Source organism: Sporothrix schenckii (genome assembly GCF_000961545.1).
Source record: "Sporothrix schenckii 1099-18 chromosome Unknown Cont49, whole genome shotgun sequence".
Taxonomy (NCBI): Eukaryota; Fungi; Ascomycota; class Sordariomycetes; order Ophiostomatales; family Ophiostomataceae; genus Sporothrix; species Sporothrix schenckii.
The window spans coordinates 310,489-337,487 of record NW_015971150.1 but is presented as its reverse complement, the minus strand read 5'-3'; the positions used below and the strand labels follow the sequence as shown (position 1 = coordinate 337,487).

At 53.9% G+C, this 26,999-nt stretch overlaps 10 protein-coding genes across 10 annotated transcripts; 4 read left to right on the top strand and 6 right to left on the bottom strand.

Annotated features, from left to right (window-relative positions):
- Window positions 1-520: 520 nt before the first annotated feature.
- Window positions 521-2,128, top strand: SPSK_00503 (glycine hydroxymethyltransferase; the record flags this gene model as incomplete). Its single annotated transcript, XM_016727471.1, has 3 exons — window positions 521-556; window positions 648-698; window positions 776-2,128. 3 exons carry the CDS (start codon window positions 521-523, stop codon window positions 2,126-2,128), a joined length of 1,440 nt encoding a protein of 479 aa, XP_016582662.1.
- A 1,677-nt stretch (window positions 2,129-3,805) lies between these two features.
- On the bottom strand, window positions 3,806-4,247 carry SPSK_00621 (uncharacterized protein; the record flags this gene model as incomplete). The annotated part of the gene is made up of 2 exons (XM_016727585.1): window positions 3,806-4,079; window positions 4,111-4,247. 2 exons carry the CDS (start codon window positions 4,245-4,247, stop codon window positions 3,806-3,808), a joined length of 411 nt encoding a protein of 136 aa, XP_016582661.1.
- Window positions 4,248-4,683: 436 nt separating this feature from the next.
- SPSK_00584 (uncharacterized protein) lies at window positions 4,684-5,506 on the top strand (the record flags this gene model as incomplete). The annotated part of the gene is made up of 4 exons (XM_016727550.1): window positions 4,684-5,023; window positions 5,131-5,198; window positions 5,267-5,309; window positions 5,388-5,506. The coding sequence occupies 4 exons, from the start codon at window positions 4,684-4,686 to the stop codon at window positions 5,504-5,506; spliced, it is 570 nt and encodes a 189-aa protein (XP_016582660.1).
- A 2,707-nt stretch (window positions 5,507-8,213) lies between these two features.
- On the top strand, window positions 8,214-9,085 carry SPSK_00577 (kinetochor protein Mis14/NSL1; the record flags this gene model as incomplete). The annotated part of the gene is made up of 2 exons (XM_016727543.1): window positions 8,214-8,438; window positions 8,516-9,085. The coding sequence occupies 2 exons, from the start codon at window positions 8,214-8,216 to the stop codon at window positions 9,083-9,085; spliced, it is 795 nt and encodes a 264-aa protein (XP_016582659.1).
- Window positions 9,086-9,545: 460 nt separating this feature from the next.
- On the bottom strand, window positions 9,546-10,865 carry SPSK_00537 (Sec14 cytosolic factor; the record flags this gene model as incomplete). Its single annotated transcript, XM_016727503.1, has 4 exons — window positions 9,546-10,232; window positions 10,313-10,436; window positions 10,518-10,567; window positions 10,671-10,865. 4 exons carry the CDS (start codon window positions 10,863-10,865, stop codon window positions 9,546-9,548), a joined length of 1,056 nt encoding a protein of 351 aa, XP_016582658.1.
- A 1,158-nt stretch (window positions 10,866-12,023) lies between these two features.
- On the bottom strand, window positions 12,024-12,966 carry SPSK_00569 (tubulin-binding prefolding complex subunit PAC10; the record flags this gene model as incomplete). The annotated part of the gene is made up of 4 exons (XM_016727535.1): window positions 12,024-12,149; window positions 12,204-12,329; window positions 12,413-12,833; window positions 12,932-12,966. The coding sequence occupies 4 exons, from the start codon at window positions 12,964-12,966 to the stop codon at window positions 12,024-12,026; spliced, it is 708 nt and encodes a 235-aa protein (XP_016582657.1).
- Window positions 12,967-13,712: 746 nt separating this feature from the next.
- On the bottom strand, window positions 13,713-17,211 carry SPSK_00392 (uncharacterized protein; the record flags this gene model as incomplete). The annotated part of the gene is made up of 2 exons (XM_016727361.1): window positions 13,713-16,732; window positions 16,815-17,211. The coding sequence occupies 2 exons, from the start codon at window positions 17,209-17,211 to the stop codon at window positions 13,713-13,715; spliced, it is 3,417 nt and encodes a 1,138-aa protein (XP_016582656.1).
- Window positions 17,212-21,698: 4,487 nt separating this feature from the next.
- Window positions 21,699-23,779, bottom strand: SPSK_00457 (phosphoglycerate mutase; the record flags this gene model as incomplete). Its single annotated transcript, XM_016727426.1, has 3 exons — window positions 21,699-22,883; window positions 22,960-23,343; window positions 23,405-23,779. 3 exons carry the CDS (start codon window positions 23,777-23,779, stop codon window positions 21,699-21,701), a joined length of 1,944 nt encoding a protein of 647 aa, XP_016582655.1.
- A 697-nt stretch (window positions 23,780-24,476) lies between these two features.
- SPSK_00613 (uncharacterized protein) lies at window positions 24,477-25,004 on the top strand (the record flags this gene model as incomplete). The annotated part of the gene is made up of 1 exon (XM_016727577.1): window positions 24,477-25,004. The coding sequence occupies one exon, from the start codon at window positions 24,477-24,479 to the stop codon at window positions 25,002-25,004; it is 528 nt and encodes a 175-aa protein (XP_016582654.1).
- Window positions 25,005-25,177: 173 nt separating this feature from the next.
- Window positions 25,178-26,528, bottom strand: SPSK_00533 (tubulin-specific chaperone c; the record flags this gene model as incomplete). The annotated part of the gene is made up of 2 exons (XM_016727499.1): window positions 25,178-26,113; window positions 26,199-26,528. 2 exons carry the CDS (start codon window positions 26,526-26,528, stop codon window positions 25,178-25,180), a joined length of 1,266 nt encoding a protein of 421 aa, XP_016582653.1.
- Window positions 26,529-26,999: the final 471 nt, after the last annotated feature.

Sequence of the window (26,999 nt, the reverse complement as noted above, 5' to 3'; positions counted from 1 at the left end):
GCCAGTCGGACCCACAGTGCACGTGACAATAATCACGTGCAAAATTCGCACCACAGGCTGCAAATGGACAATGTCAGGGTCTAGGCCTGATCAGCGATAGCGCTCTTAGCGTGTCATCGACCACTGGCCACAACCATCATCCCACCTTCTAATGCGCCTGGAACCGTCACGGTGGGTGGTGGAGGTGGCAGGAGCGACAAGCTGATTGGGCCGACTCCGAAATCTGAGCTCCCCCACCATAACTTTTTTCAGTCATTCGTTTTTTGGTCTTGCGCCTACGAGCGAGCCATTGACTCTTATTAGTTCAACGCAATTTTTTCCTGGCCGTCCGGGTTTTCGCTCATACATAGTTTCTTTCTCTCGCTCTCCCCCGTTCTCTTTGTCTTCTCTTCGTTTTCGCCCCCAGATTTTGCCCTCCGAAGATCATTGTCCTCCTCCATCTGCCAATTTGCATCATTGCATCACCAGCTTCATTTTCTCTCTATATCCCCTCGCAATTCTACACACGTCACCTATCGCCATGTCTACCTACGCCCTCCCGCAGTCTCACAAGGAGGTGAGTCGGCCATTGCTCAGTGACGAGAGCTCCAGGCACTCTTCCACTTGCTATATGAGCGTTGACGCTGGTATGCTAACAATGGTTACAGATGCTCGAGAAGTCTCTTCTCGAGACCGACCCTGAGGTCGCTGAGATCATGGTACGTTTTGCTCTCCCCCGTGGCGCCTGGCACGCATGTTCGTTGGTCTCGGCCAACTTGCTGACCCTCCCTTGCAGAAGCGTGAGATCCAGCGCCAGCGCGAGTCCATCATTCTGATCGCCTCGGAGAACGTCACCTCGCGCGCCGTCTTCGATGCCCTTGGCTCGCCCATGTCCAACAAGTACTCCGAGGGTCTCCCCGGTGCCCGCTACTACGGTGGCAACCAACATATCGACGAGGTGGAGCTGTTGTGCCAGAAGCGCGCTCTTGAGGCCTTCCACCTTGATAGCGAGAAGTGGGGCGTCAACGTCCAGTGCCTCAGTGGCAGCCCTGCCAACCTGCAGGTGTACCAGGCCCTCATGCCCGTCCACGGCCGCCTCATGGGCCTCGACCTGCCCCACGGCGGCCATCTGAGCCACGGCTACCAGACCCCCCAAAAGAAGATCTCGGCTGTCTCCACCTACTTCGAGACCATGCCGTACCGCGTCGACATTGAGACCGGCATCATCGACTACGACACCCTGGAGAAGAATGCCCAGCTGTTCCGGCCCAAGATCCTTGTTGCCGGCACCTCTGCCTACTGCCGCCTGATTGACTACGCTCGCATGCGCAAGATTGCCGACTCCGTTGGTGCCTACCTGGTTGTCGACATGGCCCACATCTCGGGTCTGATCGCTGCTGGCGTTATCCCCTCGCCCTTTGAGTACGCCGACGTCGTCACCACCACCACCCACAAGTCGCTTCGTGGTCCCCGCGGTGCCATGATCTTCTTCCGCAAGGGCGTCCGCTCGGTCGATGCCAAGGGCAAGCAGACGCTCTACGACCTGGAGAACCCCATCAACTTCTCTGTGTTCCCCGGCCACCAGGGTGGCCCGCACAACCACACCATCACAGCTCTGACCGTTGCCCTGAAGCAGGCTGCGTCACCCGACTTCAAGGCCTACCAACAGCAGGTTGTGGACAACGCCAAGGCTCTGGAGGTCACCTTCAAGAAGCTTGGCCATAAGCTGGTGTCGGACGGCACTGACTCGCACATGGTCCTGCTGGACCTGCGCCAGTTCTCTCTAGACGGCGCCCGTGTTGAGGCCGTCCTTGAGCAGATCAACATTGCCTGCAACAAAAACAGCATTCCCGGCGACAAGAGCGCCCTGACCCCCTGCGGTATCCGCATCGGCACTCCGGCCATGACCAGCCGTGGCTTCGGCACGGCTGATTTCGAGCGCGTCGCCAACTACATTGACCAGGCCGTCAAGATCTGCAAGGAGGTCCAGGCTGCCCTCCCCAAGGAGGCCAACAAGCTCAAGGACTTCAAGGTCAAGGTCGCCAGCGGCGAGGTCGAGAAGATCAACGCTCTCAAGAAGGAGATTGCTGCTTGGTCGAGCGGCTTCCCCCTGCCCGTTGAGGGCTGGCGCGTCGATGCTGGCATCTAAGCGTTTTTGTCAGCGGTCACATAAGGGGGGCGAGTTGGTGGAGGGAGAAGGATATATCCGGGACGAGAAGGCCATTGCTGGTACTTTTCGATCTCTTCAACAATAGCGCGGGTTTTCGTTTTCATACTTTGGGTGAATTTCAACAAAATGGAATTTTCAAAAAAGATATTGGGACAGGGACCATGGGAATTGGAGGCCTTTCCCCATCTATGCATTTTTTTTCCGACGTATTTGTTATGACTTTCAACAGCGACGAAAGTTGATTTCCTCTTTCCTCCTTTTCTACTTTCAACAAAGTAACAAATCCACCAGGACATTGCATGTGGTGTTGTTTGCATTTGCTGGTTTTCATTCCATACCAATTTTATCCTCTAGTTATCATCTAGTTATCATCATGGGGCACAAGATGTACAAAAAAGGCAGTGACGCTCTGTACCCTTTCTTCTCAAAAAGTTCTTAACTATGTGACTTACGACTAAAGCGATGTCGCCGGACAACTGGCAGACGAGGAGAAACACATACCGCCTGCATCGTTTCCGCAGATGCACTGTGTAGATTTCGCTAAACGGCGGAGACAGACGCCGACCAGGGTCCACTACTCACAACCAAAAACAGAAACGAAGATGAGCGCCTGCCACCTTTGGGTGATAAACGGAACAGAGCTGCGAATGGCGCTTGAGCTGTGCTGGTAGCCTCCAATAGGCTGCCGTGGGAAGGAACGATTGGACAAGAATGCAGGGGCACGATGACGTGGGACGCAGTTTCCCGTTGCCGGCCTTGCACCCGTACGAGATAATGCGACACGAACATCAACCATTTTCTGTTTTTACTTTTTTTTATTAATATTTTCTCAAAGAGGTCATTTTTGAACGGTACGACGTAAACATTGGCCAACTAGCCATCATCTCATGAGCTTTCACTTGTCTTTTCCTCTTCTGGCAAGAATGTAAAAGCGGTCCAGGAGGGTGGAGATGGAAGAGTGGGGCGTATTTGATTTGCCGGTGTGATTCACGCCAACTAGGGTCAGATGCTCGCCAGACGCATCGCTCTTTCCTCATTTGTTGGGACGAATGAGCATGGGCAAGAAAAGGAAACAACAACCTGCAGAGTTGAACGGTGAACGTCTAGACGTATGGACGTAGGACGAAGCGGTGCAGCTCCGCCTGGGTCGCTCCTCGGCAACAACGAAATCGACAAGCCGTGATATAGCTGTATGCACACTACAGTGGTCAAGTGCAATGTAGAGCTCTACTTGTCAAAAAGCGAAAGGCAGGATGCAAGGGAACCGCGAAACGGTACAGTCACTGTTGCTTAATGCTGCCCAGCTCGACAACAACCACACGCCCTGGGCCGCCTTGCACGACTCCTTGGCTTTATCATGTTTGGGTCGTGTGTGGGCAGCCTCATTAAGTAGTTTATGTGCCCACTTTTACTGTACGGATGGGGTGTGGGGTACGCAGTTGGCAGAGGGGCCAGGCTCAGCCATGACCGCATTTCCAGGGCGGATTACGGAGACCGTCCTTGTACACTGTGCGGGAGTTGTATCTGACAGGCAGGGAAGGAGAGAAGCAGATACTGCATTTGGACGCCGTGCGGATAGGCAGGAGCAAGGCAGGAGGCAGGAGGCAGAGGCAGGACACCATAGAAAGAGCGATGAATGAGGGTGGCCTCATTCCCTTACATGTTCCCACGGTTCCAACGGGTGTCCATCTGCTCTTTTCTCTTCTTACTTATTTTCGTCTCTCTCGCCACTTCGTCTTTTCCCTTCATCCCTCTCTCCGTCTGTTCATCGTTCCTCGTGCACACTCTGTCACAAGCTAGCTCCCTGTTTCCGTCTGCAGCCGCCTCGTGGCCCCCTTCCCTGGGATAAGCCTCGTCGAAACAGTCGTGCTGTTTTACCGGATTCGTTGCTCTCGTTTCGCCGCTCCCTTTGGCTCGCCGGTACTCCTCACTTGCGGCCCTCTGCCTCGTGCTTTGTCAACCCTGCTTGATTCTGTTTCTCACGTCTCCTCTTTTCGTCGCCCTTGGTATCCTCGTTCTCGTTCTCTTCCCCCCCGATAGTCTTCGTCGCTTTTTTTCTTTTAAAAACCGTGCGGACAACTTTAACTCGTTCGGTCATTGCCTCTGGCCTTTCGCTCTCTGTCGCTGTTCTTCTTCTTACTCGACTCGGTTTAGCTTTCTCCGCGCCTTATCTAAGGGACCTACACGCCTGATCTACCGCTGGCTTCCTATCTCGCCTTTTCAGAACCCTCTGTCGCCACCTCCCCTCGAAACCCTTCCTCTCCACTCCATGACCCCGTTGGTCTTTGTTTCCGACACCTATTGCACCAAATCGAGCGAACAGTCATTCGCAACACGAAACCAGTCATCCCGACCAGTCCCGACTTAGCTTGATTCGAGCACACTCCCAAGTTGCCCAAACTCCTAATTCGACCTACTTGGACGGTCGCACAGCGAACTCTACACATTTTCTCGACAAACTTCTCCGAGTCGACCAGAACTATAACCAAGTTGAACACAAACCTACGAGATACAAGCGGTTGTTCGTTACGACCATGTCGTCCTCAATCAACATCCCCACCGCGTCCTCTGCGACAAGCAGCCGCCGTAAACTCCGCAGCGACAACCAACCCCGCCACCAGCACCATCTACGATCGATGGATGCCACACTTGGCTCTCCTGTTTCGTCGTTGCCCATGACGCCCTCGTCTTCTGCCTCTTCCTCGTCACCTTCCTCGTCAACAGCATCATCTGTGTATTCCGCAACACCGACCCGCATCCACAAGTCCAAGAAGGGCAAGGGTGTCATGCCTCCCGCTCCACCGGTCCCGCCAACCCGAATTGAGGAGAAGGTAAACCAGCGGATGAGCCACGTACGCCGACCAAGCCTTCTCGGTACGTTTCTGACTCTCTCTCGCTCTCTCTCTCATTTCCCCTCCATGAGGATGTCTATGCAACCGTTATCTTATTTGCGTTGGATAGAATGACTGACTTAAAACTAGGGCCTGCCATTGCACAAGAGGAAGCACGTGTCATCAACATTGGCGATCCGGACGGCCCCCAGAGATTGGTAAGTTGCACGGCGAGGTCGAGAAGACCACTACTAGGTCCGGATGGCATGCTGACTGGTGTTGATAGATCTCCTACCTGACCTCCAGTCAAGGCTTCGAGTGGAACCCTGGTAAGTCCTTGGCTGTTGGGGGGATGTAGAAATTTATGGCTCTCCGTCTTGTTCATTTACTGATTTTGGGGCATCTAGAAATCTTCATTCCATCTTACATCGACTGCGACTACACTCCTCTGGACCACCGGCCGCGAGAGCCAATCCACGAGATCTTCCTCAGTGACGAGGAAATCGAGCAGATGTTCCCGAAGTAATCCCCGCTTAGTCTACTTACACGACGAATACCTTTGACCCCTTTTTATGCTAGTACGCTATCAACGACTGTACCAATACCACATGGCGAGCCTTTGTTTTTTCCTCCTTCCTTTTTATTGACTATCATCTCTTGCATTTGTTGTTACCTCCCTGACATTTAGCACCACCTTCGAGCTCTTATTTTCTGGCTGGTAGGCCTCCATCTCACCAACTCTCAACTCCCTTATATCACATAGCCTGGCGACTGGCGCTTAGTTCGGATATTTATTGCGGCAGCGGCCTCATCTGCACCCTACTGGAAGGCATTCTGTGTGGGCGAAACAAATTATCCAGGGATCCTGTTCGAGTTGGACGGAACGGGGGGTTTGGTCACTTTTTGTGCTATCTGGTACGGCATTGAGAGAGCAACTCCCTGTTTGACCATTCCCCGGCGCATTTTCCCTGTATTTTATACTTGCGTCCATTCCTTGCCCTCGTCCTTTTCAGTTTACTGTCTGACACTCCACTTTTTGCCTTTTTCTGATTTTCAAGTCTATTACTACCTTGTTGTATTGTTGTGGCATTTCTTCTTTCGTCTTTGATGCTTCGGGAATCATTTTCGGGCGCGCAATATTAATGGATGTGACGGGGCTACGGCAAATACATGGTCTGGATGATTCTGGAGAGTAGCTCGGGATGATGGCAGGCGAACTTCACAGACACGGAGTATACATGGTGTTTTCTCATTTATGCAGGTTGTATTTATGCGGTTCTTATTCAACTCACTCCTATAATTTTATCACTGCAGGCCGTAACTATCTTATTTATATCTGCCCACTCACACTGGTTTCTGCGTTGGCTTTTTACAAGTGAACATACTATCTGCCTCACTTGGCAATCCTCTAGACATTATGTGTAAAGGCCGCCTCAAATATGTGTGATATCAATGTGTGGAGTGCACTACATATGGCCATAGTCCTTGTAAGCGTGCTGCCTATATCGTCATAAGCGGATTGCGTGCCAACCTAATCCGTAGGACGAACAAGTTGTTGGTGAGATACAGAAGTTGCAGCACGTCTCGTGAAAGCACCTTCTAAGCAGACCATAACGCACAAAACCGCGATTATAAAAGGGAATATCGTCCGTTCCCTTTGTTGATTGCTCAAGACCACTGACGTTAATATGCTCCAAGGACCTCGATCGTGATTTCCTTGACCCCGAAATACAGGACTGAAGGATCACACATAAATCACCTCCTCTGTTTCCCTTTCTACGTTTGTATACATGGCGGCCAGTAGGGAGTGTTGCGTACTTAGGACCCGGCGAGACTGTGTCTTTGCAGAGAAAACACCACCATTTGGTGGCTCCACTTGGCACTTATAAGTTCACCGGGTGTCTATGCCATCCTCAAGGTAGTTATGTGTTTCGGGCCTGTGGTATTGCTTCTCATATGCACGTCTTTTGGTTTCTACCGCTGCTCAAAACTGGCCTGGATATCTTGCCTAACCACCGTGGGTATTTCAAGGTGGTATATTTACTCGCAGAACGGGAGTTTTTTAATAGGTTTTTGTTTAGATAACAATATTGGCGCTCTTCGCCCCCAGGTTGAGAACATAGTCTAAGTCGCCAAGAAACAATCCGCTCGAGATGGTGCTCTCGTTCCTCGAGCACGGTCGTAATGTTCAGCCGTCCGATACCTTGACAGTCCACCTGGCTGCCTGCGTTTTCTGAAACACTGTACAGGCCGGACTGTTGCATGTAGCTTGGAATCTTTGCAAGCCCGAAGGGTTCTCTCTTTCGCCATGTTTGTGACCCAATGCGCTTTTCTTTTGTTAGATAGCCAGACAAACCTGGGCCTCCTACGCAAGACATATGGCACCCCTCGGTCCTGACAACACGCCTGGCTTCTTTTCCATAGTATTTTAAGGTGTGTACCCGAGAACGTAAAGATACCGTCCAGGCTAGCAGCAGCAGCGGCAGTAGCAGCAACGTCCACAAGAGGGGATGCAATCCCCACAATCTGCAAAGAATCACCAGCAGCAACTTTCATTCTACGATAAAACTTTAATCTTTCACATAAGTCTAGAAGAAGCTGCAATGTTTACGGAGAGACAGACAGGCTGATGTAGACTTCAGCAGGAGTTAATAGATCACACAGTGGTCACTGGTTAACACCGCCTACGTATGATCATGGAAAGCGATGTAGTGTTGGTCATGGAGGCTGGCAAAGGTGGTCGAGGCCCGGTCGCCTTCAGAACTGGAGACAAAAGAGAATGGGGTATGCTGTGCGCCAATCCACGGCACAGGCAGAAAAGGACCCAATCACAGTGAATTTTCATGTTATATTTTGGCAAAGATAATTAGCATACGGATTTGACGCAATGTCAATATTGACTTTTGAGGTGCAAGAGAATGAGACAGCCAATTAGCGGCCCAGAACCAGGTCCCCTCGGCAGACCACTGTTGTAACACTCATACGCCAAGCCAAAACGATTCACCCCGCATTTGGATAAGTACATATCAGGAAAGTGGGTCGATAAGCAACAAACAAGATAATGCCAATTAGAATGTCAGTTGTAAACACGCGCCAGCGCGTTCAAGTCCCAGTTGTTTAGTAGTACGCAGCGGATTTGGCGACCATTGCGAGCATCGACCATTCGCCTTCCAACAAAAGTGCTCACCACTTCCTCCGATGCACACGCACATGCCGACGTACATGCTCACATAATGGAGGCTTCACATCACCGCAAAATTGAGCTGCAAGCACCCGAAGACTTTGCCTATCTCGTCGACAATGTCCGCCGCGCTGCCGCCGATAGTGTCGCAGCCGCGTTTCCGCCTGTTGCCAACGATGACGACAATGACAAGAAGAACGGCAAGAACGGAAAAAAGAAGAAGCGTGTCGACGAAGGCGACGACCTACACGCGCGCGTCGAGGTTTTGGTGAATGAGGTGTGTAGCTTTGTTGTGGCGGATCATTTTATCGATACTACACGTTTTTTTGTTGGCACCCGCTAACGTTGAACCAGTACATCCGTCGAGCGTTTGCACTCGCGGCGCCCAACCTCACAATCAACGGCCTGCCCGTCGACCCGGCGCCCTTTTGGGACGATGACGACGATGACGACGATGACGACGACGAATCGGCAGCCGGTTCCAAGTCCAAGAAGGGCAAGAAGGGCAAGAAGAACCAGGCACCTGTCGAGGAGACCGAGCCATTCGACACCCGCAAACGGCAGCGCGTCGAAGACCTGTCGCGCGACGAGGAAGACCTGTTGCGGGACATTGCGCTGCTGAAACGGCGCGTGCCCGCCGCGGCGGTGCGTGCTCGCGAGCAAGCGCTGGCACGGCAGCTGGCGGCCGACGACGCGGCCGCGGCGGCGCTGCAAGAAGTTCTGCAGCAGCAACAAGACGAGGCTGCTGCTGCCGCTCGGGAAGAAGCAGAAGCCGAGGCGGCGAACAACACGACGGCATCGAACGCAGAGTCCTTTTCACAAGCTGTGGCTGGTTTGGGCCGGTTAAAGCAGGCAATGCCGGCGACAGTGGCGCGTATGGAGCGTGCACGCATCGCCAGTGATTATGCTGTAGCAGAACGGTGATCCGCCGAGGGGAAGGGAGGGAAGAGTATCTACATGTGTATATATATATATATCGATGGGTTGGACGGCTGCATGGGTGTTTCTTTGGGGGTTTGCTTTTATTACGAATGTTACGATACCACAACCAATGGGCATATAATTTTATTTGGACAAAATTCTTCCGAAATCAAAATATAAACGTGTATTCTTTTTTTATGTGTCTAACCAGAATCTTGAAATGAGGCCAGAAAGGCCTTTTCTCGAATATAGACTGACAATACGGCCGGGGTGTGGAGGAAGAAAGCGAGAAAATGAGACTGTACAAAAGGACTTTAATCACCAACAACACAAAAACAAATCTCGCAAATGTTAAAAAGATAAAAGATAATCATCACGCCACTCGCCGTCCCTTAGCTCGTCCCCAGCTCGACTTCGCCTTCATCCTCGCCCTATTCAATAGAGAGTCCGTCGGCGGCCGCACCTAAGCGGCAGCCGGCTCCTTGGCGCCAGCGGCCTGCTCCGCGCTGGCACCGGGGGCCTCCAGCTTGATGTCTTCGGTCGCTGTTGCCTCGGGGGCCGCTGGTGCAGCGGCGGCGCCAGCAGAAGCAGCAGCAGGGGCGTCGCTCTCCTTCTTCTCCCACGAAGCGGGCCTGTACCACTCAGCCTCACGCCAGGGGCCCATGTCGGAGAAACCACAGCCGCCCTCGCACTCGCAAGAGCCGCCGAACTGCTTGGGGAGGTTCTCGGGGGCGACCTGCTGGAACAGCTCCTTCTGGTAGGAGCTGCCGAGAATGTGGATCTTGGCGACGGTGACCGGGTCGAGCCAGCCCTTGATGATGCCCCAGACGGTCGAGAAGCCCCAGGGAGCGTTCAGCAGGTAGAAACGGCCAAGGCGCTCGGGGTAGTAGTTCTGGGACATGGCGGAGGCCTGCTTGATGTAAGAGTAGACCTGGGGCGCGCGAGAGATACCGACGCCCTTCATGTCCATGATGGTGCAGCAGGTTTCGAGCAGATGGCCGGCCTTGCGCGAGCAGGCAGGGAGGCGAGGGTCGGCGAGGCGCTCGTACTCGACGGCAAGGTTGGTCAGCATGCGCTCGGAGGTGGTAATCTTGTACATAGCAGTGAGATCAATGTTGCCGAGGGCCTCGATGTAGACAGGGCGGCCATCCTGGAGGGGCGGAAGAAGCAGTGTTAGTAGTTTGGGGGTGCATGGATGGTGAACGACAACGGGACAACACAGAAACCTACCCGGTCCGTCTTGTGGTAGTACTGCGGGTAGTACTCAAAGATCTTCTCCTTCTCGGGGTACTCCCAGGTGGCCACGAGGTCATCGAGACCTGTCTTTTGCCGCCACTCCTCACAGTCGACAAACCTGCAATTTTATATCTGTTAGCTGTGCTCCCAGAGCGTGTCTTGACGCAAAACCTGCTCTGGTTCTCCAGTAGCCACATACATCTGCAGAGACAGGTTGACATCGAACTTGCGCGCACGCAGGAAGCGGAGCTATAAAGAAGCACAAATCATCAGTATTCCATCCCACATCGACAAATGCCAAGGACGCTGCATTCGCCGTGGCCGGGTTTGTGCTGCAAAACAACGAACGCACCAGTGTCAGCGTGTCTAGCCGCTTCGTGAAGCCCTTGGCCTCCAGCATCAGGCGCAGCTGGTGCACCTGGGCCTGCTGCTCGGCCGTCAGGTGGCCCGGGTGGCCGCTGATGTCGGACGGCGACACAATGGGGAAGTCATAGTTGTCGTACTTGGGATCGAGCTCCATGCCGCCGTTTGCTGCTGCGTCCGCCATTGTAGTGGCTGTGGTGCGGTGTCTGGTTTGGTGGGATAGGGTTGGAGGTGCAGAGAAGGAGAGGAGGATCGCACGTTCTTTCGTCGAGAAAGAGGAAAGGAAGCAACGTGGAGGGGGGTGCAGGAGGAAGGAGGTAGATATGCGGCAAGAACCTGGAGCCTTTGAAAAGAAGGGGAAGAACGGAAAAGGCGGTCGTCACCATTGGCGAACTCTATTAAATCTCAAGTTCTGCGTTTTCCCTTTTTCTGTTGGGGCCCAGTTTATTTAGATGGTAGGTACAAGTGGCGGCGGGGGGCGGAGAGAAAGAGATCACTGCGTCAGAGGAAGGAGCAAGGGTTGGCAATTGGCGGCGAAAGGGCTGCTACAAAGTCCTGATAAAACTGGATTGCCAACTGCGCCGTGTTAATTGACTAAAGCAGCCTGGTGCGGTCTACTGGAAACAGCACAGAACAGCAATTCACTTGTCAAGTCTCAATGCAGAATGAGTAAACAGCTGGGTGATGACGAAGAACCCCTCTGAAGCGAGACGGTTGACAGCTCCTTCCTGCTCCACACGCCCTGAAGTTGCAAAACCATTGGGCAGTTCTCGCAATGCAGTGCAAAAAGACTACGTCGTACAGCGCCTCCAATCCCGTGAGGGGAAGGAGCAAAAAGCCGGTTCTAGGCAACGCCCAGCCCGCCTTTGACAGGGCACTTGCTAGTTTGGAATAGGGCGCTAGAAAAGGGGGCGCAGCGAGGGCGACAGGGCAGATCGGCCTGAAAGCACCCAGGACAGCTCCATCAAGTGGCGCGTTCGACCTTGCCGTACAGTTGTGCGCGGCCTGTAATTTCAACACCACTCGTAAAATTATTACTCAGTTGGCTTTTCAGAAAGGGGCTTCATGAGAACGGATTAAAAAACTGTGAATCAACAAAGACATGCGGCGTATTGTTTGGGGGTGCCATGGTAGAACCGGGCTTTCAAGTTCTCTTTGACCTTTTTGACAGCTGCAAATTCAGAGGGATGCTGTTATTTCGTGGGCTTCATTGTGACTGCATTTTATGTTACTCTGGCATCATTTTGATGAGTTACTCTCTCTTGATCAACACACAATGCTGGTATATTTTCTCCGTTTTAACTTTACATACCAATGTACGTCCTCGCCTCTCTGCCGTCGTCTAGCCATCCGGCTCGTCGGCGCCGCCCTTGCTACTGCTGCCTTTGGCCGACTCGGCCTCCGTCTTCTCCTTGCGCTTCTGCACCACGTCCCAGTTGTACACCCGCGCAATAGCGACCTCCATTGTCTGTAGGATATAGTTAGCAGGGGCTGAATACCGCTGCGGGAGGGAGCAACGCACCGTGATCTGTTCCCGCAGAAACTCAAGGTCCTCCTCGCAGTTGCGTCGGGTCGTCTGCGCCGACGTAAGCTTCTGCTCCAGCAGCGCCTGGGCCTCGTCGATTGGATACGACAACATCACGTTGGCCTGTGCCCCAGTTAGAAAGATGGTCCGGATTTGTTTGTGGCCCTTGTTGCCTCTGCTTTGCATGGCCGCCGTGGTTCACTCACTCCGAGCCAAAGATGCACCTCGTCCGTCGGCGGGATCGTGGCCTTGGCGTAGAGCGTGTCGTTGAGCTCAAACGTCGTCTCGATGGCCGCGCCCTCGTCGTTTTCGTCGTCGTCGTCGTCGTCGTCGCTCGCCAGCTCATCGTCGTCATTGTCGCCTGCGCTCTTCTTTGCGCCTGGCCTCCGTGTCTGCAGGAACCGCACCGTGTCGAGCGTCTTTTGGATGTCGGGCAACTTCTCGTCGAGGCCGCTCACCCGACGCTGCAGGTTGGATTCCATGAACTGGTATTTCGAGATCATCTCCTGGAACCGCCGCAGCGTTGGTTCGACGTCCTCACGCGACGTCACATAGTCCTCGACTTTGTCGACAAACGGTGCCTGGGGAATGCCGCGCGGGTTCGTATGGACATCTTTGGGGTCGGGCCTGGAGATAAATACAGGTCAATAGGTCAACATTCGTATCCAACGTGCCGACAGAGTAAGGGAGTGCCGGGTGAACAAATCATCGTTCGCTGCCCTTACGTTGCCACGGCCTTGCTGCTGCTAGGTGTCGCCATGGTGGCCCAGAGAGGAGGGGAGAAGAAAAGGCAATTGAAAGAGGTACGAGTCTCTCCCGTCTCGCTATTGTTGTCGGCGGTGTGGGCAGCAAGGAAGATGTCGGTAATTCAGGAACGCACGCCGCTGTCCTGCTCGCATGCGCCTAGAGGTTCGTGCCTGTTGCAAAAGCTCCAAAGCTCCAAAGCTCACAACCCCTCCCACCACTTTGCACTCCTGCCCGCTGGGCCAATACAAGAAGCACCAATGCTTGGCGGTGACGAAAGGCAGTATTTTTGCACTATGTCATCCAGCTGGCCGCCAGTGTCACTGTTCATTTATCAACCTTTTTACAAAAACATGACTATGCAAAGTTGTAATTCACTACAGGTTCACACGTACTAGCTTTTGTTTCCGTATCTCAAATTGAAAAACTTCTTTTTATGGGAAATTTACAATGAAACCTATGCAGTGCATTGAACATCCTTTGGTCCTTAGCAAAAGTATCATAAAATATCATAAAATTCAAAATTCCTTTTGTCCATTTTATCCAGGTCATGCAACAAAAAAAACAGAGAGGTATCACTTTCCATAATATTCGACAGGTACATCCAAACCCAAACAGATGAAGAAATGATAAGAAGAAAGGTAGAAAGAAATAGAAATGGAGAACAAAATGAATGAAAAAGGGAGGGCAATCATGTCATCGTTGCGGGCCATAACTCAGTTTCGAAGTGTCGCTTGTCTTGGTTTCTGTTTTCTGCTGTATTCAGATGCTGTCTTCTAGCTCCATGGTCTCTCGAGACCCGTCAGCCTCCACATCGCCATCTTCGCCCGACGACATCACGGCGTGGGAAGCGAGCGAAGCGTTGTTGACTGAGTAGTGCGGGTTGGCACGTCGTGAAATGACAGACGATGACGCCAGCAAGCTCTCGTCCTCGTCTTCGCCACCTTCTGAGTCCAGCAGGTCCTCATCCTCTTCAGACTCAGATGTCGAGCTGAATGGAGGATAGAACATGGCAGGACGTGGCAGCTCGGCCGGCTTTCGTTTTTGGTAAATCGCCGATACGTAATTGATGACCACAGATGGCGCCTTATTCTTCATTGTCACTGCAGCCGACACTGGCGGAGTCTGCTGCTTTAAGGAGGCAACCCGGTTCGCTAGTGAGGCCATTGAGAACGAGTCTCTGTCTCTGGGGTTGGAAGCGCTGTTCTGGACGCTGTCGTCAACGTCGACATCATCGTCCTCGCAAGCATTGATATAGCCTTTTGGGTCAAACGGCCGCTCTGTCGTAACCCGTAGTGCAAAGTGGTCTTCAGGAAACACCCGGTTGATACCGGACGCTTCAAGGAGCGGCTCCTCTGTATCAACCGATGTTGCGTCGGTTTCGGAACTGTAGTCTAGCACCATGAGGTCGTCGTTACGTCCGTCCTGGTTGCTTGTGTTGCTGATGAAGCTGTCCGAACTGCTCATGTTGTCGTTGACGCTCGCCGCAGGCTCATTCCGTCCCACCGTGCCAATGCCCAAAAGGCCCAGACCGGCCCACTCCTCCATCGAAAGGCTCATGTAGTCCGTGAGAGGGCGGAAAGGGATGTAGGAACCTGACGAGGAACGGTGCACGGTTGGCCGGCCTTGCAAGGCAGCGTCCATCGAATCCTGCGTTTGCAGAGTCGATGTCTCGTTGGTCGTGGGACTCGCCTCGCCGGTACTATCTCCAGCAAGATCAGTGCAGAACGGCATACCGCTGTAGTACACAATGACGCCGTCCGTCTTCCGCTTTGTGCCGGGTTTGGAAGACCCCGAGCGGCTGCTGTCATGTCGGGAGGCGTCCATGTTGGTATTGCTATTGCCATTGCTGTTGGAAATGCTGCTGCTCTTTGTTTTGCTCTTAGCATCGTGCCGATTGCGGCTCTTCGTGTTGCTCTGCGCTACACGGCTGCCGTGCTTGCGTATGGCCTCGGGCAGGTCGGAATCTTGCGACGACATTTCTTCCCCAGAGGTCACCAGCGGACTGGAGTTCTGATGAACGAACAGGGGCTTATAGTGGAAGCTGGACGAGGCATTCGAGTCTTGCAGACCCGCCTTGGACTGCTTTTTGCTGCTTGACTGTGCTGATGCCGAGTTATTCTCGGATGTCTTGGCCCGTTTCCGCTGGCCAGTCTCGTCAGAGCCATCGTCCGCGTCAGTAGACTGGCTATGTTGCGACCGGTCACCCGAGCTGCCGCTGTCACTGCTAAACTTGGTTCCGTCCATGCCACCACGCCAACGAATTTTTTGTCCGTCGGGCGAGAGCTGAAATTTTGTGCTCTTCTCAACAACAGCCTGCCGAATGAAATCGGGCGCCACGTTGAGAATATGCAGCTGCGCCAGGTTGGCCAACAGATTCAGGTAGACCCAGCCGTCGGCGTCAGGAGACACGTCAATCTTGTTGGACACACTCTGGGGGCCAATTTCGGGCGGAACTAGGCCAAGGTGACGGATGTACTCCATGTTGTCCGCGGGAACTTGGACTCTGTCAGGGTCCAAGTCAAGGGGTCGTGTTGGGCGCTGGTCGGGTACGGACGATGCGACGTGCTTTCCGTTGCCATTGCCGCTGGACGTCGCACTGTGAGAAGGGACATTGCCGTGGCCGCTGCCGCTGCCGTTGCCATTTCCGTTGCCTGATTCATCACCGTTGGAGTGGGAGTTGGAAGCCGATCCATTGTCATGGGACTTGGATTGTTTGTGGCCGGAGCTCCGAGACTGGATGCGTGCTTCACGTACAGGCTCCAAGCTGTCCTGCGACGTCAAAACCGGTACATTTACGGCAACAGTACCAGAAACAGCAGGCATAGAGGCATCTGAGACCATGTTCGCAGCTGGGGTACTGCCGCTATCGCCACTGGTACCACTGCGACTGCTGCTCTTCCGGGCGTCGGCACTTTTTGTGGACCTCTCGTCTGCAGCAGCCGTAACGGAGGTTGTGCCTCGAACGTTGGCCGATTCAGGCACGGCGAAACGTGCCTGGCGAGAATACCGGCCACCAATCTTACCGGTGAAGAGCTGCTCCAGACGTCGCACAATCAGCTTCTTCTTCTCATTGTCACCGAGGCCGTTGAAGCTGTACTGTGGATAGAGGCCCTCCGGGATATCCTTGAGGTAGCGCTCAACCTTCTGCTCAGACGACGTGCGAGCCTTGGTGTCTCCATACGGAGGCCGGGTCAAGGACGTGCCGGCGGAATGGCCGCCCATTGACATGGAGGCATAGGCCGAGTCGACAGGCCGCGAGCGCGATGACGAGTTCGAAGCATTCTTGGACCGCGAGCCACTCAATGAATAGAGTGCGGAGCCGTTGTGGTGGTGATGGTGGTGGTGCTTGTGCGCCTGCTGGGAGTGGTCTTTGGAGGAGGAAGACTTGTCCCGATGGAGCCTTGATGAGGAGTCGTTGGATGTGCTGTCGGCAAGACCGGCAGCAAAATCGCGAAGCGTGGCCTCCAGCTCCTGCTTCTTACGGCGCGGCAAGCCGTGCATTTTAATTTCGAAGAGCTTTTCGTTTTCGAGCACATCCCGGTTCGCATTTTGCTGGTACCGTTTGAGCTGTTCCTTGAGACGCTTGTTTTCAATGGTCAGGTCGTCGATAACGCTCCGGTAGTCTTCCGAGCTGCTGCTCCGCGTGGTCGCATGGATGAGGGTGGCCGGGAGAAATGAGGCCTCGGGCGAAACGAATGGGGGTGCAAGTTGTGGTGACATGAGTGGAAGGTCGGGGTTCGCGTCGTCGCTTGATGATTCTCGCTTTCCAAAATAGGATCCTACCGAAAAAGCAAAAAAAACCTCGTCAGTCGCGAAAGACACGGCAAGAGGGCCGTGGGAATATATGTATGTCACTCTTACCATCAGGAGGGCTGGCCTCAAACGTGGCGGTTGGGTTGTTGTTGGAGTTGTCAAACCACTTCTTTGCGTCGGTCATTATGGATGTACCACTGTTGCCGGAAGCGTCGCTTTTCCGATTTGGATTCTTGGGCCGTTGCTGTCCTGCTGGGGATCCATCGTGCGAGTTGTCGGCACTCGCCACGGCCGTTCCATCATTGCGAGATGGGCCACGTCGTGAGTTTCCACGCTCTGGCTGTTGTTGTGTGTGTGGTGTACTGTTATTGTTCTGTGATGCGGAGGACGATTGACGGAGAGGGTGAGGAATAGGTGGATCGCTTGGGTTTTGTCTCCCGTGACCAGTCATGTCGAAACCGGGCGCTTCCATGCGCCGTCTTCGAGTTTTCTTTCCGTTGTCCATAGTGTCGTGTCGATGTCGTGTACGACGAAACGCCTTGCCACGCGAGTGGCGGAGACGGGTGAAGGAGAGGCACCTGCTAATTCATAGCTCACAGGGATTATCGCCTGTCGAATACAGATATGTCTGTCGTCGGTATCTGGGGTTGAGCACCGGCGCAGTAACGAGGTTCGTTTCGTAACAAGCTGTTCTAGCCGTCGGCAAGCAAGTAGTTGGCTCTCGGTTTCGATGACAATGTAAGACAACGGCGCGTTTGCAGTGTGATGCAAGCAGACTCAAGGGGGACGTTGAAGGCTGGGTGTCGTCGAGATCACACAAAAAAATCGTATTGGGGGTATCTACGATGATGCTGTGTTGATTTCGACGGTGGTGTTGACGGTCGTGAGGGCCGGTATATTGGTGTTGAATTTTGGTGTAGTTGTGAATAAATGCGAGAATGGCCGAGAACAGGTGGGAAACAGCAGAATGGCAACGTTAAGAGCACCCGGGAGCGGGCTGCGTCGAAGAAAAGGGAAAAGATCGGCCCTACGACATACGTTGTCGAAGCTGGTCACTTGGTGGGTTTGGGGCGGCGGGGCGCTAGGGCAGGGGAGTGTCTCTCAACACCGTTAGACACTCAAGAATGCTGTGGAAAAGATGGAATTCGGGGTGGCACGGGGGCTGGCGTAAAGAGTCCAAGGCCAACCAGCGGATGGTGAACTGACAGGTGATGCCAAAAAGTCCAGGTAAACGATGAAAAGCAAGGATTCGACAAATTGTAGAAGGGCAGGAAAGAGGCAGAAGGCAAAGGAAATGAAAGGGAGAAAGATGGGAAAGTGGTCTCGAACAAGACAATTATGAAGGGAAGGAGTGGGCGACTGCCGGGGGGAAGGAGCAACGGATGCAATTCGGGATTTGGGAAAGTACGATGCAACTACGAGTAGCAGTTTCTGGGAGAAGAAGGCTGTGCGGGCGATGAGTACTGGACGGCGATGGGCGAGAGGCAACCTCGCCGATGAAAATTTAGGGGTCTCGACTCTTTGGGCTTTTGGGGCGGTCGTCATCGAGATCCGCTGTTGTACTGAGTATGTGGTATGTATGTGACGGGACGAGACACAGGCAGACACCGTCCAGCGTATCGGATTTTACTGCATGTTGCGCCCAGGACAAAGACACGGGCCAAAAAAACCTAACGGGCTGGGCTCGACGAGCAAAAAGACGGCCGGCCATACCGAAAAAGGGTAACAAAAATAGTCATGATAGTCATAATAAATTCACACTTCACACGTGCCTGCTAAAAAAAGAAAGAAACGAAGTGAACAAAACCCATTTTGGCTCGCGATTTCCATCTGCTTGTCTCTGCTCCCTGTCCTGAACTCTGTTTCGTCGCCTCCTGGTCTGTACAGAGACAGTGTTTCGATGTCGCCAGCGTCGCAGTTCTGTTTTCTTTTGTCGGTTGTCTATTTTTGCGTTCACAGTAGGAACCGTGAACGGAGAGGGGCCTCTAGATCGCCAATTTGGCTGGACATCGAGGAAAAGGCGAAAGATTGAAGCTAGCCCAATTGGGTGTCAATCAGTTCCGTTTTCTACGTCGCATGTTTTGTGTGTGGGATCTAGTGGCCAGTCAGAGACGGGAGGAAAATAGGAAAAGTGGGCCTCTATTAGACGTTCCCGTCACTACCTCATTAGGCGCTGAAGGCGACCCAGAAGTATTTCCCACAAGGGGACGGTCTGGGGGAGGTCTGTGGATGGCGATCGATCGAACAGTGTCAGGGCGTGCAATGGTCTCTGCATCGCGATGAACGCTGCGGATGAGATCCAGAAGAGTCTCTCAGGGCGTGTTGAGACTGTTTCTCGTTTACAACGCCTGAGAGAAGCGGCGACAGGCAACTTGGCCCGCGCGTGGACAGAGTGGGTGAGTGGGCAGCGCAAGACAGCTGAATACTGGCCCACAAAGGACAGAGGAGGCAAAAGGGTGGACTGATTTTGAGCAAGGGCCCTTGGTCTTTGGTCTAGGCCAGTGAAGTCTTACGATCCGACCATTTCGTGACGGACTTGCCTCCGCTTTATCCTGGCTTGAGTTTTTAATAAGTTTTCCATTACTTTTTATTGTCTGTCGTACGATTTCCTTGCCTTTCCTGCTTCTTTGGTTCCTGCTGGAGGCAGGGAGGCGGGGCCAGGTTGGCAAATAATTGTGTCCTGGACGGTTGACCACGACGTATGCGAACGGTACCATTACAGGCGCTTTTTCTGTTGTCGTGTTGTGTTATGTTTGCTGTCTCCACTATGTGGCGTTTCCACGACAGTGGACAAGCTTCGGCGACGAGCGCCGCGCCACGCACTGTCGCCGCCGCCAAATGAGACAAAGACGCAAAATGTTGAGATTTGCAAGTACGGTTGTCGTCAAAGTTCTAGACACATTCTCGGGGCGAGCGTCCGCTCAACGTGCCGCGCCACGCGATCGCATCGTACATTGATGTCGCCGTTGTGACACGTGACAAACGGTACTTCTGAAGGGCCCAGACACCCGGCACACTCCGACATCGTAGCGGTTGCGGGCTCGAGGACCTGGCTTTTTTGAAAGAAGCACTCTGTCTCTGGAAAAGTACGACATACTCCATAGTCTGATATCGCTGTCTCAAGAAACCGGCAAGCTGGGAGACTTTCTCGTCGACGTAACGGGCGGAGGATCTGTTCGAGCCGAGCTCCTTCCCTATTCTCCAGCATACTTAACTGTACTAGGAGGCGGTCCTTGTATAACACCGGATGATTGGTCAATTGAGTTTGCTATGCCGTCAAAAAAATAAAACTTCCCCTGCATATCGGACAAAGCAGTGCAGAGCAACCCTACTCGAGAATTGCGATGCTGACTGTTTTGCGGTTGCGTTCATCGGGGATGCATACGTCAGATCTGAATGTCAACATTGGGAAAAATGAGCGCTGGGCTTCCATTAGCCAATCACCGTACAGCATTCAAGAATATGACGTAACAGTCAGCAAATCGACCAAACCTCTGACTCTGGACCGGAATCGACAACAATTCAGATCCGCTGCTGTGACACCGCCTGTCGATTCGCATCTCCCTTTTATTTTTGTCGATATTACTGATTTTTGTCAAAATTTCCAAGTCATGGTATGTGTACGACCTTCATTACATAGACCAAAAAAAAAAAAAAAAAAAAAAAAAAAACGATAACAAAGAGGAAAAGAGAAAAAACAAACAAAATTGAAGCAAAAGAACAGTAAAACATAAGATAAACCCTCGATATCTAAAGAGCTCTGAATATGCCACAAAACACACGTTTTCAGCGACCATCATTTTGAGGTCCACTTCTTTCTGTTTCACTGTTTCACTGTCTCTGTTTACAAACAATGGGAAATTGCAAATAGGATTCCTCTTCTCCTTCATCTCAAAAACCGAACTAACAGAATGTCTACCATCGACTCGTATGTCACGAGAATCACGACAATCCCCTGCTCATCGTTCGCTTCCGCGAGAGGGGCTGATGGGTCTGGCGGGACAGGCGACGAGACACTAAAAAAACAGGGGTAGATTGTGGATTTGTGCGGGTTTTCTACGCCCTGTGACGTCATAGTGCGTGTGTTGATTATCGCGTCGCTCCACTGCTCCGTCACCTCAGGCCAAGTTTACTTTGCGGGGCGGCATCGTCGTCTCTGACGTCTGGGAGAATGGTCTTCCGTCTCCGTGCGGTCCGAAGTCTGGCCGTGATGCAAAACGCCCTGCATCGGCCTAGCTGCTGCAAGGTAAGAAAATAGGTCGGCCGTTTATGCCGCGCCCGAGTCGATGCAAACAGCAGTAGACAGGCAGACAAGGGTGGCTTGAACAGTGAATCAGTGAATCCAGGGTCCAGCTGTGGACACGGTCTACGAGGCCCCATTTCCAAGGCATGTTCAAGCTTGCTCGATGCACGTTTTGCTGCATCACAAACCTGCATCGCAGACCCGCAGTCCTGTACCGCCCACTGACCCCTCTTTGTGCGAGTAGTGTGCTCCATTCGGTGTACAAGAATATGTGCGGTATCTCGGCTAGCATGTTCAGCTTCGTAGTCCGCATGTTGAGTGCAACTCCCAACTTGGTCGTGTGCTGTGTATATTTCTGCTTTCGTGAATCTATCGTGTCTTTGCGCAATGTACGAAGTAATATGAAAACGACTCTAGGGCGCGACGTGCCAACCCCACAGACGGACAAACAAAACCGACAAACATAAACCGTCATCTAAACTTGGCCCGTTCAGATGCACATAAGCCGAGAACCCTTCGTTCTAGGCGTCTGTGGCTCTCCATCTTCTATTGACACCTTACCCCCACCGATTCAGCCACTGTGCGTGACGTCGCACTTGCTCGGCTTCCATGGCATCACCTGGTCGCAGAAGAAAAAAAAAAAACAAGGACCCTGCAGCTGACATCCGGGAGCACCCACAAAAGCCCCATGTCAGCTCCAGAAGCGAGCTGGCCAGCTCAAGGAGGAGGGCAACGGCCGAGGGCCTCACTTATGCCTTGACAAGCAAGCTCTGGCCAGTCATCTCCTCGGGCTGCGGCAGGCCCATGGCAGCCAGGACCGTCGGTGCAACGTCGCCCAGCACACCCTCCACGTCGGTGCGCAGGCTCCAGCCCTCGGGCGCGTTGGCCATGATCAGCGGCACCTTGTTGGTGGTGTGCGAGGTCTTGGGCTTGCCGTCGGAAAACTTCATCTCCTCGGCGTTGCCGTGGTCGGCCGTGATGAACAAGACGTAGCCCTCCTTCTTGCACGCCTCGTAGATGGTGCCAATGGCCTTGTCCGTCGCAGCGCAGCCGACAATCGCCGCCTCGTACACGCCCGTGTGGCCGACCATGTCCGGCGGCGCAAAGTTGTTCATGACGAACGGGTACTTGTGCTCGCCCAGGCGCTTGGCCACCTGCTCGCCCACGCCCGCTGCCGACATCTCGGGGGCCTTGTCGTACGTGGCCACGCTCTTGTTGGAGGGCACAAGATCCTGCGACTCGTCGCGGTCCTCGAGCGGGAACGCCTTCTCAACACCGCCGTTGAAGAAGAATGTCACGTGTGCGTACTTCTCCGTCTCGGCGACGTGCACCTGGGGCACGCCCTGCTTGCCGAGCCACTCCGCGAGCACGTTGCCCATGTGCTGCGGCTTGAAGGCAATGCTAAACGGAAAGTCCAGCTTGTACTGGGTCATGGTGACCAGCGTGATGTCCTTGGGGTACGGGAAGTCGGGGCGCGGGGACCGGTCGACGTCGCCGAGCAGCTGCACGATCTGGCGGACGCGGTCCGAGCGGTAGTTGAAGAAGAAGACAACGTCCTTGTCCTTGATGCGGCGCTTCTCGCCACCGACAACAATGGGCTTGAGGAACTCGTCGTTCTCGCCGGCGGCGTAGCGCGCCTCGATCGTCTTGACGGGGTCCTCGCTCGCTTCGCCCTCGCCGAGCACCAGGCCCTTGAGGGCCAGCTCGGTGCGCTCCCACCGCTTATCGCGGTCCATGGCGTAGTACCGGCCGACAATCGTGGCGATCTCACCAGCGCCAATCTCCTTGGCCGTGGCCAGGAGCTCCTTGAGGTAGCCCAGGCCCGACTTGGGGTCCGTATCGCGGCCGTCGCCGAAGAAGTGGATGTACACCTCGGGCACACCTGCGGCCTTGGCGGCGCGCAGCAGCGAGTAGAGGTGCTCCTGCTTGGAGTGCTATGCGGGAAGCAACCAAATTGTTAGTAAGCCAAATGATTGTATGCTGTGTTGCGGACTTCCCCTCGTAACTCACAACACCGCCGTGCGACACGAGGCCGCACAGGTGCAGACGGCCATTGCCGTTCTTGGCCTGGTTCAGCGTCTCGCTGATCACGTCGTTCGACGAGAACGTGTTGTTCTTGATGGCCTGGTCGATGCGCACGACGTCCTGCCAGACGACGCGACCAGCACCAATGTTGAGATGGCCAACCTCGGAGTTGCCCATCAGGCCCTCGGGCAGACCGACGGCAAGCGAGGAAGCCTCGAGTTCCGTGAAACCCGTCTTGCTCTTGGAGAACGCGTCCATGACGGGCGTCTCGGCAGCTGCAATAGCATCGCCGTCTTTGGGCGATTCGGCCGAAGGGATGCCCCAACCATCAATGACGACTGTAAAACGGGAGCAAAAGAAAGCGAAAGGCTCAGAGAGCCAGCGCAGAGCGCACGAGCACAATGATTAGCCAGGCGATCTCCAAATAGACGAGCATGTAGGCTATAATCAACAAGGGGTCTGCGGCGCGGGGATTTCTCTCGGCCATCGGGTTTGCTTCTGTGCTCTGCTTCTTCTGTGCCTCTCCACCTCCTCGTCTCGGTTTCTCTTTGCGCTTCTCACTGCCTGCACTCCCTTCGCCCTCTTCGCCCTCTTCGCCCTCTTCACCCACGTCACTCTCTCCGTCCTGTTCATCACCGGCATCCCCTTGACCCCCTTCATCTTCTCGTCGTCTCACCTCCTCTCGCTGCTGTTTCTTATCTTCGTCTCGCATATTCTCTTCTCGACAACCGAGTGCACGCTCAGACTCGCCGACGGGTGGGAAGGGAACAGAAAAGGCGGACAGGGGACGTACTGAGGCAGGCATTCTGCTCGACTTTGGCCATTTTGAGGTTTGTTGATGTTTGTTGGGGGGGAAAGAGGGCGGCGTTAGTTCCGAAAAAGGCTGAGAACGTCGCCGAAAAACTTGACAACTGGAACAAATCGCTGTTGAATCAGCTCGATCAACGCAATTGAGAAGGGTATGAGCGTATGTGGTGGGCGAGAAGACGGAGGTCGAGGTAAAAACACGTTCTGCGTGATTTTCAAGGAACTGAGACAAAAAAAAGGAGAGCTCTTTCCCGATTCTAAAATACTCGCTATTATTGACTACCTACCATATGTAGTATCATCGACCTTTTCCTGGCTTTGATTCAGCGCTGGCGGGGTAGCAACGGGGCGATAACGAGCGATAAGAGGCACTGGTCTACCGCGTTTTATGGACATTCTATTAATAAACCGGTGTTGGGTGTTTGGCCTACAGCACATTGTACACTAACCTACGGCGTATTTCTGCGGACAAGGTCGCTGAAAAGGGAATTTAGGTGGTATCGTACCTCAGTGTCAGGGGTCAGATACAGTGCTAATAATATAATTGGCACTTTGTCATGGAGAATGTCCATACAAAATGTCTAGTCAATATCAAAACACAAGAACTGAACAAACACCACTTCGACCATTGTATCACGAAACCCACATCTCCAACTCTCTTTCACGACCCTTTCCCGTCCTTGTCACGTCTCAAAATGGCTCACCCACTCGCCCTGCCCACGACTTTCTCGCCCGATGCGCTCGACACGACAGCCGAGCTTGCAGCCATTCTCGCGCGTCTTCGGCCGCCGCAACCAGCTGGCAGTGGTGCCCAAAACGGAGCTGCAGCGGGCGCCCATGGCGGTGCCGCATCTGGAGCACCTACAGGCGGACCAGCGGGCGGAGCAGCAGGGGACAGTGGCGGGGCCAGCGACGGGGAGACTCTGGGCGCGTCCATGGGCGGCGCGGCGGCGGCGGCGGCTGCTGCTGGTCCGCCCATCAGCCTACGCGACCTGCCGACCGCCACGGACAGCCTCAAGCACAAACTGCAGCACGCGCGTGTGCAAATCAAGGCACTGCCTGACGTCAACCGTACAGTGGCCGCCCAAGAGGCTGAAGTGCGGCAGCTGGAGGCGCGCATCGAGGCCCAAAAGGCGATGCTGGCACGGCTGCGGGCGGACGGCGTGCGGTTCGCAGCTGCTGGAGAGCAGGAGCAGCGCGACACCGACAAGATGGCGCTGTGAGAGCGGCATGGGGGGTTGAAATAACGAAGACGAGACAGTTACGACATGCTATTTTACCATTCCCGATGGAAAATCTGCGTCACAAACAAAAAGAAAGAAACAGACACTCAAAACTGTGGTATCCTCAATTCAAACTACAACGCCATCGTTGCTCGAGACAGCTCATTCGACAATCACTTCTTCGCAATCCCGACAGCGCGCAACACGTCCGCTGTGCTCAGTCCCGGCCCTCCTGTTACAGCGCCTGTCCAGACCGTGTCCGGCAGCCGCTCCGCCTCGGGCAGCACGCTCCAGTTGGGTGACGCGTCAGACCGCAGCCACTTGAAGTCGTCCACCTGGTCCCACTGGTTGGTGGCCTCGCTGCTGCCGTCGTTGGCATAAGGCTGGGGCAGCGGCGCAAACCTCATGTGCCGGCAGTCTTCGATAATCGGCCGGCTGCCGCACTGCAAGTAGACGTCGACGCCGTCGCACTCGTGGATGCGCACCTGGCGTGCCGCGACGACAAGCACGCAATTCTTGAGGCCCGTGATGTGCACGGCACCACTGACATGTCCTGCCACCACAAGACTGTGCTCAATATCACGCAGCATCAGGCTCTGGAAGGCGGCGCCACCGCCACCGCGTGCGGTGCTAGATGTGGGCACGGACATGTCGACAACGCAGTTGTGAAGGTCGGTCAGACTGCCGTATGCGGTGGCACGTGATGCTGAGAGTGGGAGGATGATGTGCAGGCCTGTGTGGCCGGAGATGGCAATCTCACGGGCAGACGAGAAACTTGGCTTTCGGATGCTGCCGCTTTTGCCGCCGGTGCTGCCGATTTCGGCGTTGTAATTTTTAGTGCCAACGGCCGTTCCGGCTCCAATCACGGGCAGGGTACCAACAGCATCAGACGCCTCAGCTTCTGTAGCGGCGGCGTCTGCTGTCTCCTCTGGTTTTGCCACAGGTTTATCAGGCACACCACGGAGCAAGCGGTTGTCTGGTGCGGCCGGCGTGCTGCCAGCTGGAGGTGCTGCGACCGTCCTGGGTGCCCGTTTGAACTGGAACCGAGGTTTGGCCGGCGCCAACCGGGCCACCTCCTCGTTTAGCTGGTCTGTAAGAGACTTGATAGCCTACGAGGGTTAGACAGAACTCAACTTAAGAAAATACAACATTACAACACTGCAGCACGACAGCCCTTTTCAAACATTCACTTACAGCAGATTGTGTGCGCTGGTCGTAGGCGGGAATAAAGTCGGAGGCATCAGCCACGTCGAGCGACAGCTTGGAAATGCGCATCAGAATGCTGTCTGTGGCATCCTTGCGCTCGCCGCCAACAATGGAAATGGAGCCGAGTTTGCTGATAAGAGTTTGGATATCTGCACAGTTAGACGGGGTTAAGACGAAGAGATATGCCTGGGTTGAATGCTCACCCTGAACCTCGAATTGGAACTGGCGGTAGAACCGCTCCTTGGGATCCATGATGGGTCGTTTTCCTGCAAAGGCAAACGGGTAGTTGTGAGTGACGGGATTCAATACTTGAGACATTGTGGATGAGAGCGAATGCACGAAGTAAGTGTGATAGTAAACGTTTGTGAGAATATGCGAGATGCTGTGTTCACAAATGCTTTCGATGCAACTATGTAGAGACTTCTGTGAAAAGGGAGATGAAACAGAATTCAAAGACACCCGGACAAAGGATTGGGGAGAGCCTCTTGATATATAAGGGATACCTTTCTCCAAAGACATAAAATCAAAATGGGCGGCGGTCGATGCCTCCTCACTTACAATCTGTTTCTTGTCCTTTCTATTTTCTTTTCTTCCCGTCTCGCACACCCACAAGCAAAGCCTATGTCGATCCTTTTCTGAGAAAGGAAGGGAAGATGTAACTGGTTGACGATTGTGGTGTGATCGAAACTCGTACACAGAGATGATGGAAGGCGAAAAGTTGGCACGAAGAGTTGACGACCACCGCCTGTCTTGTTCGGCAGGTTGACTGTGTTGAGGAGGCAATGATCT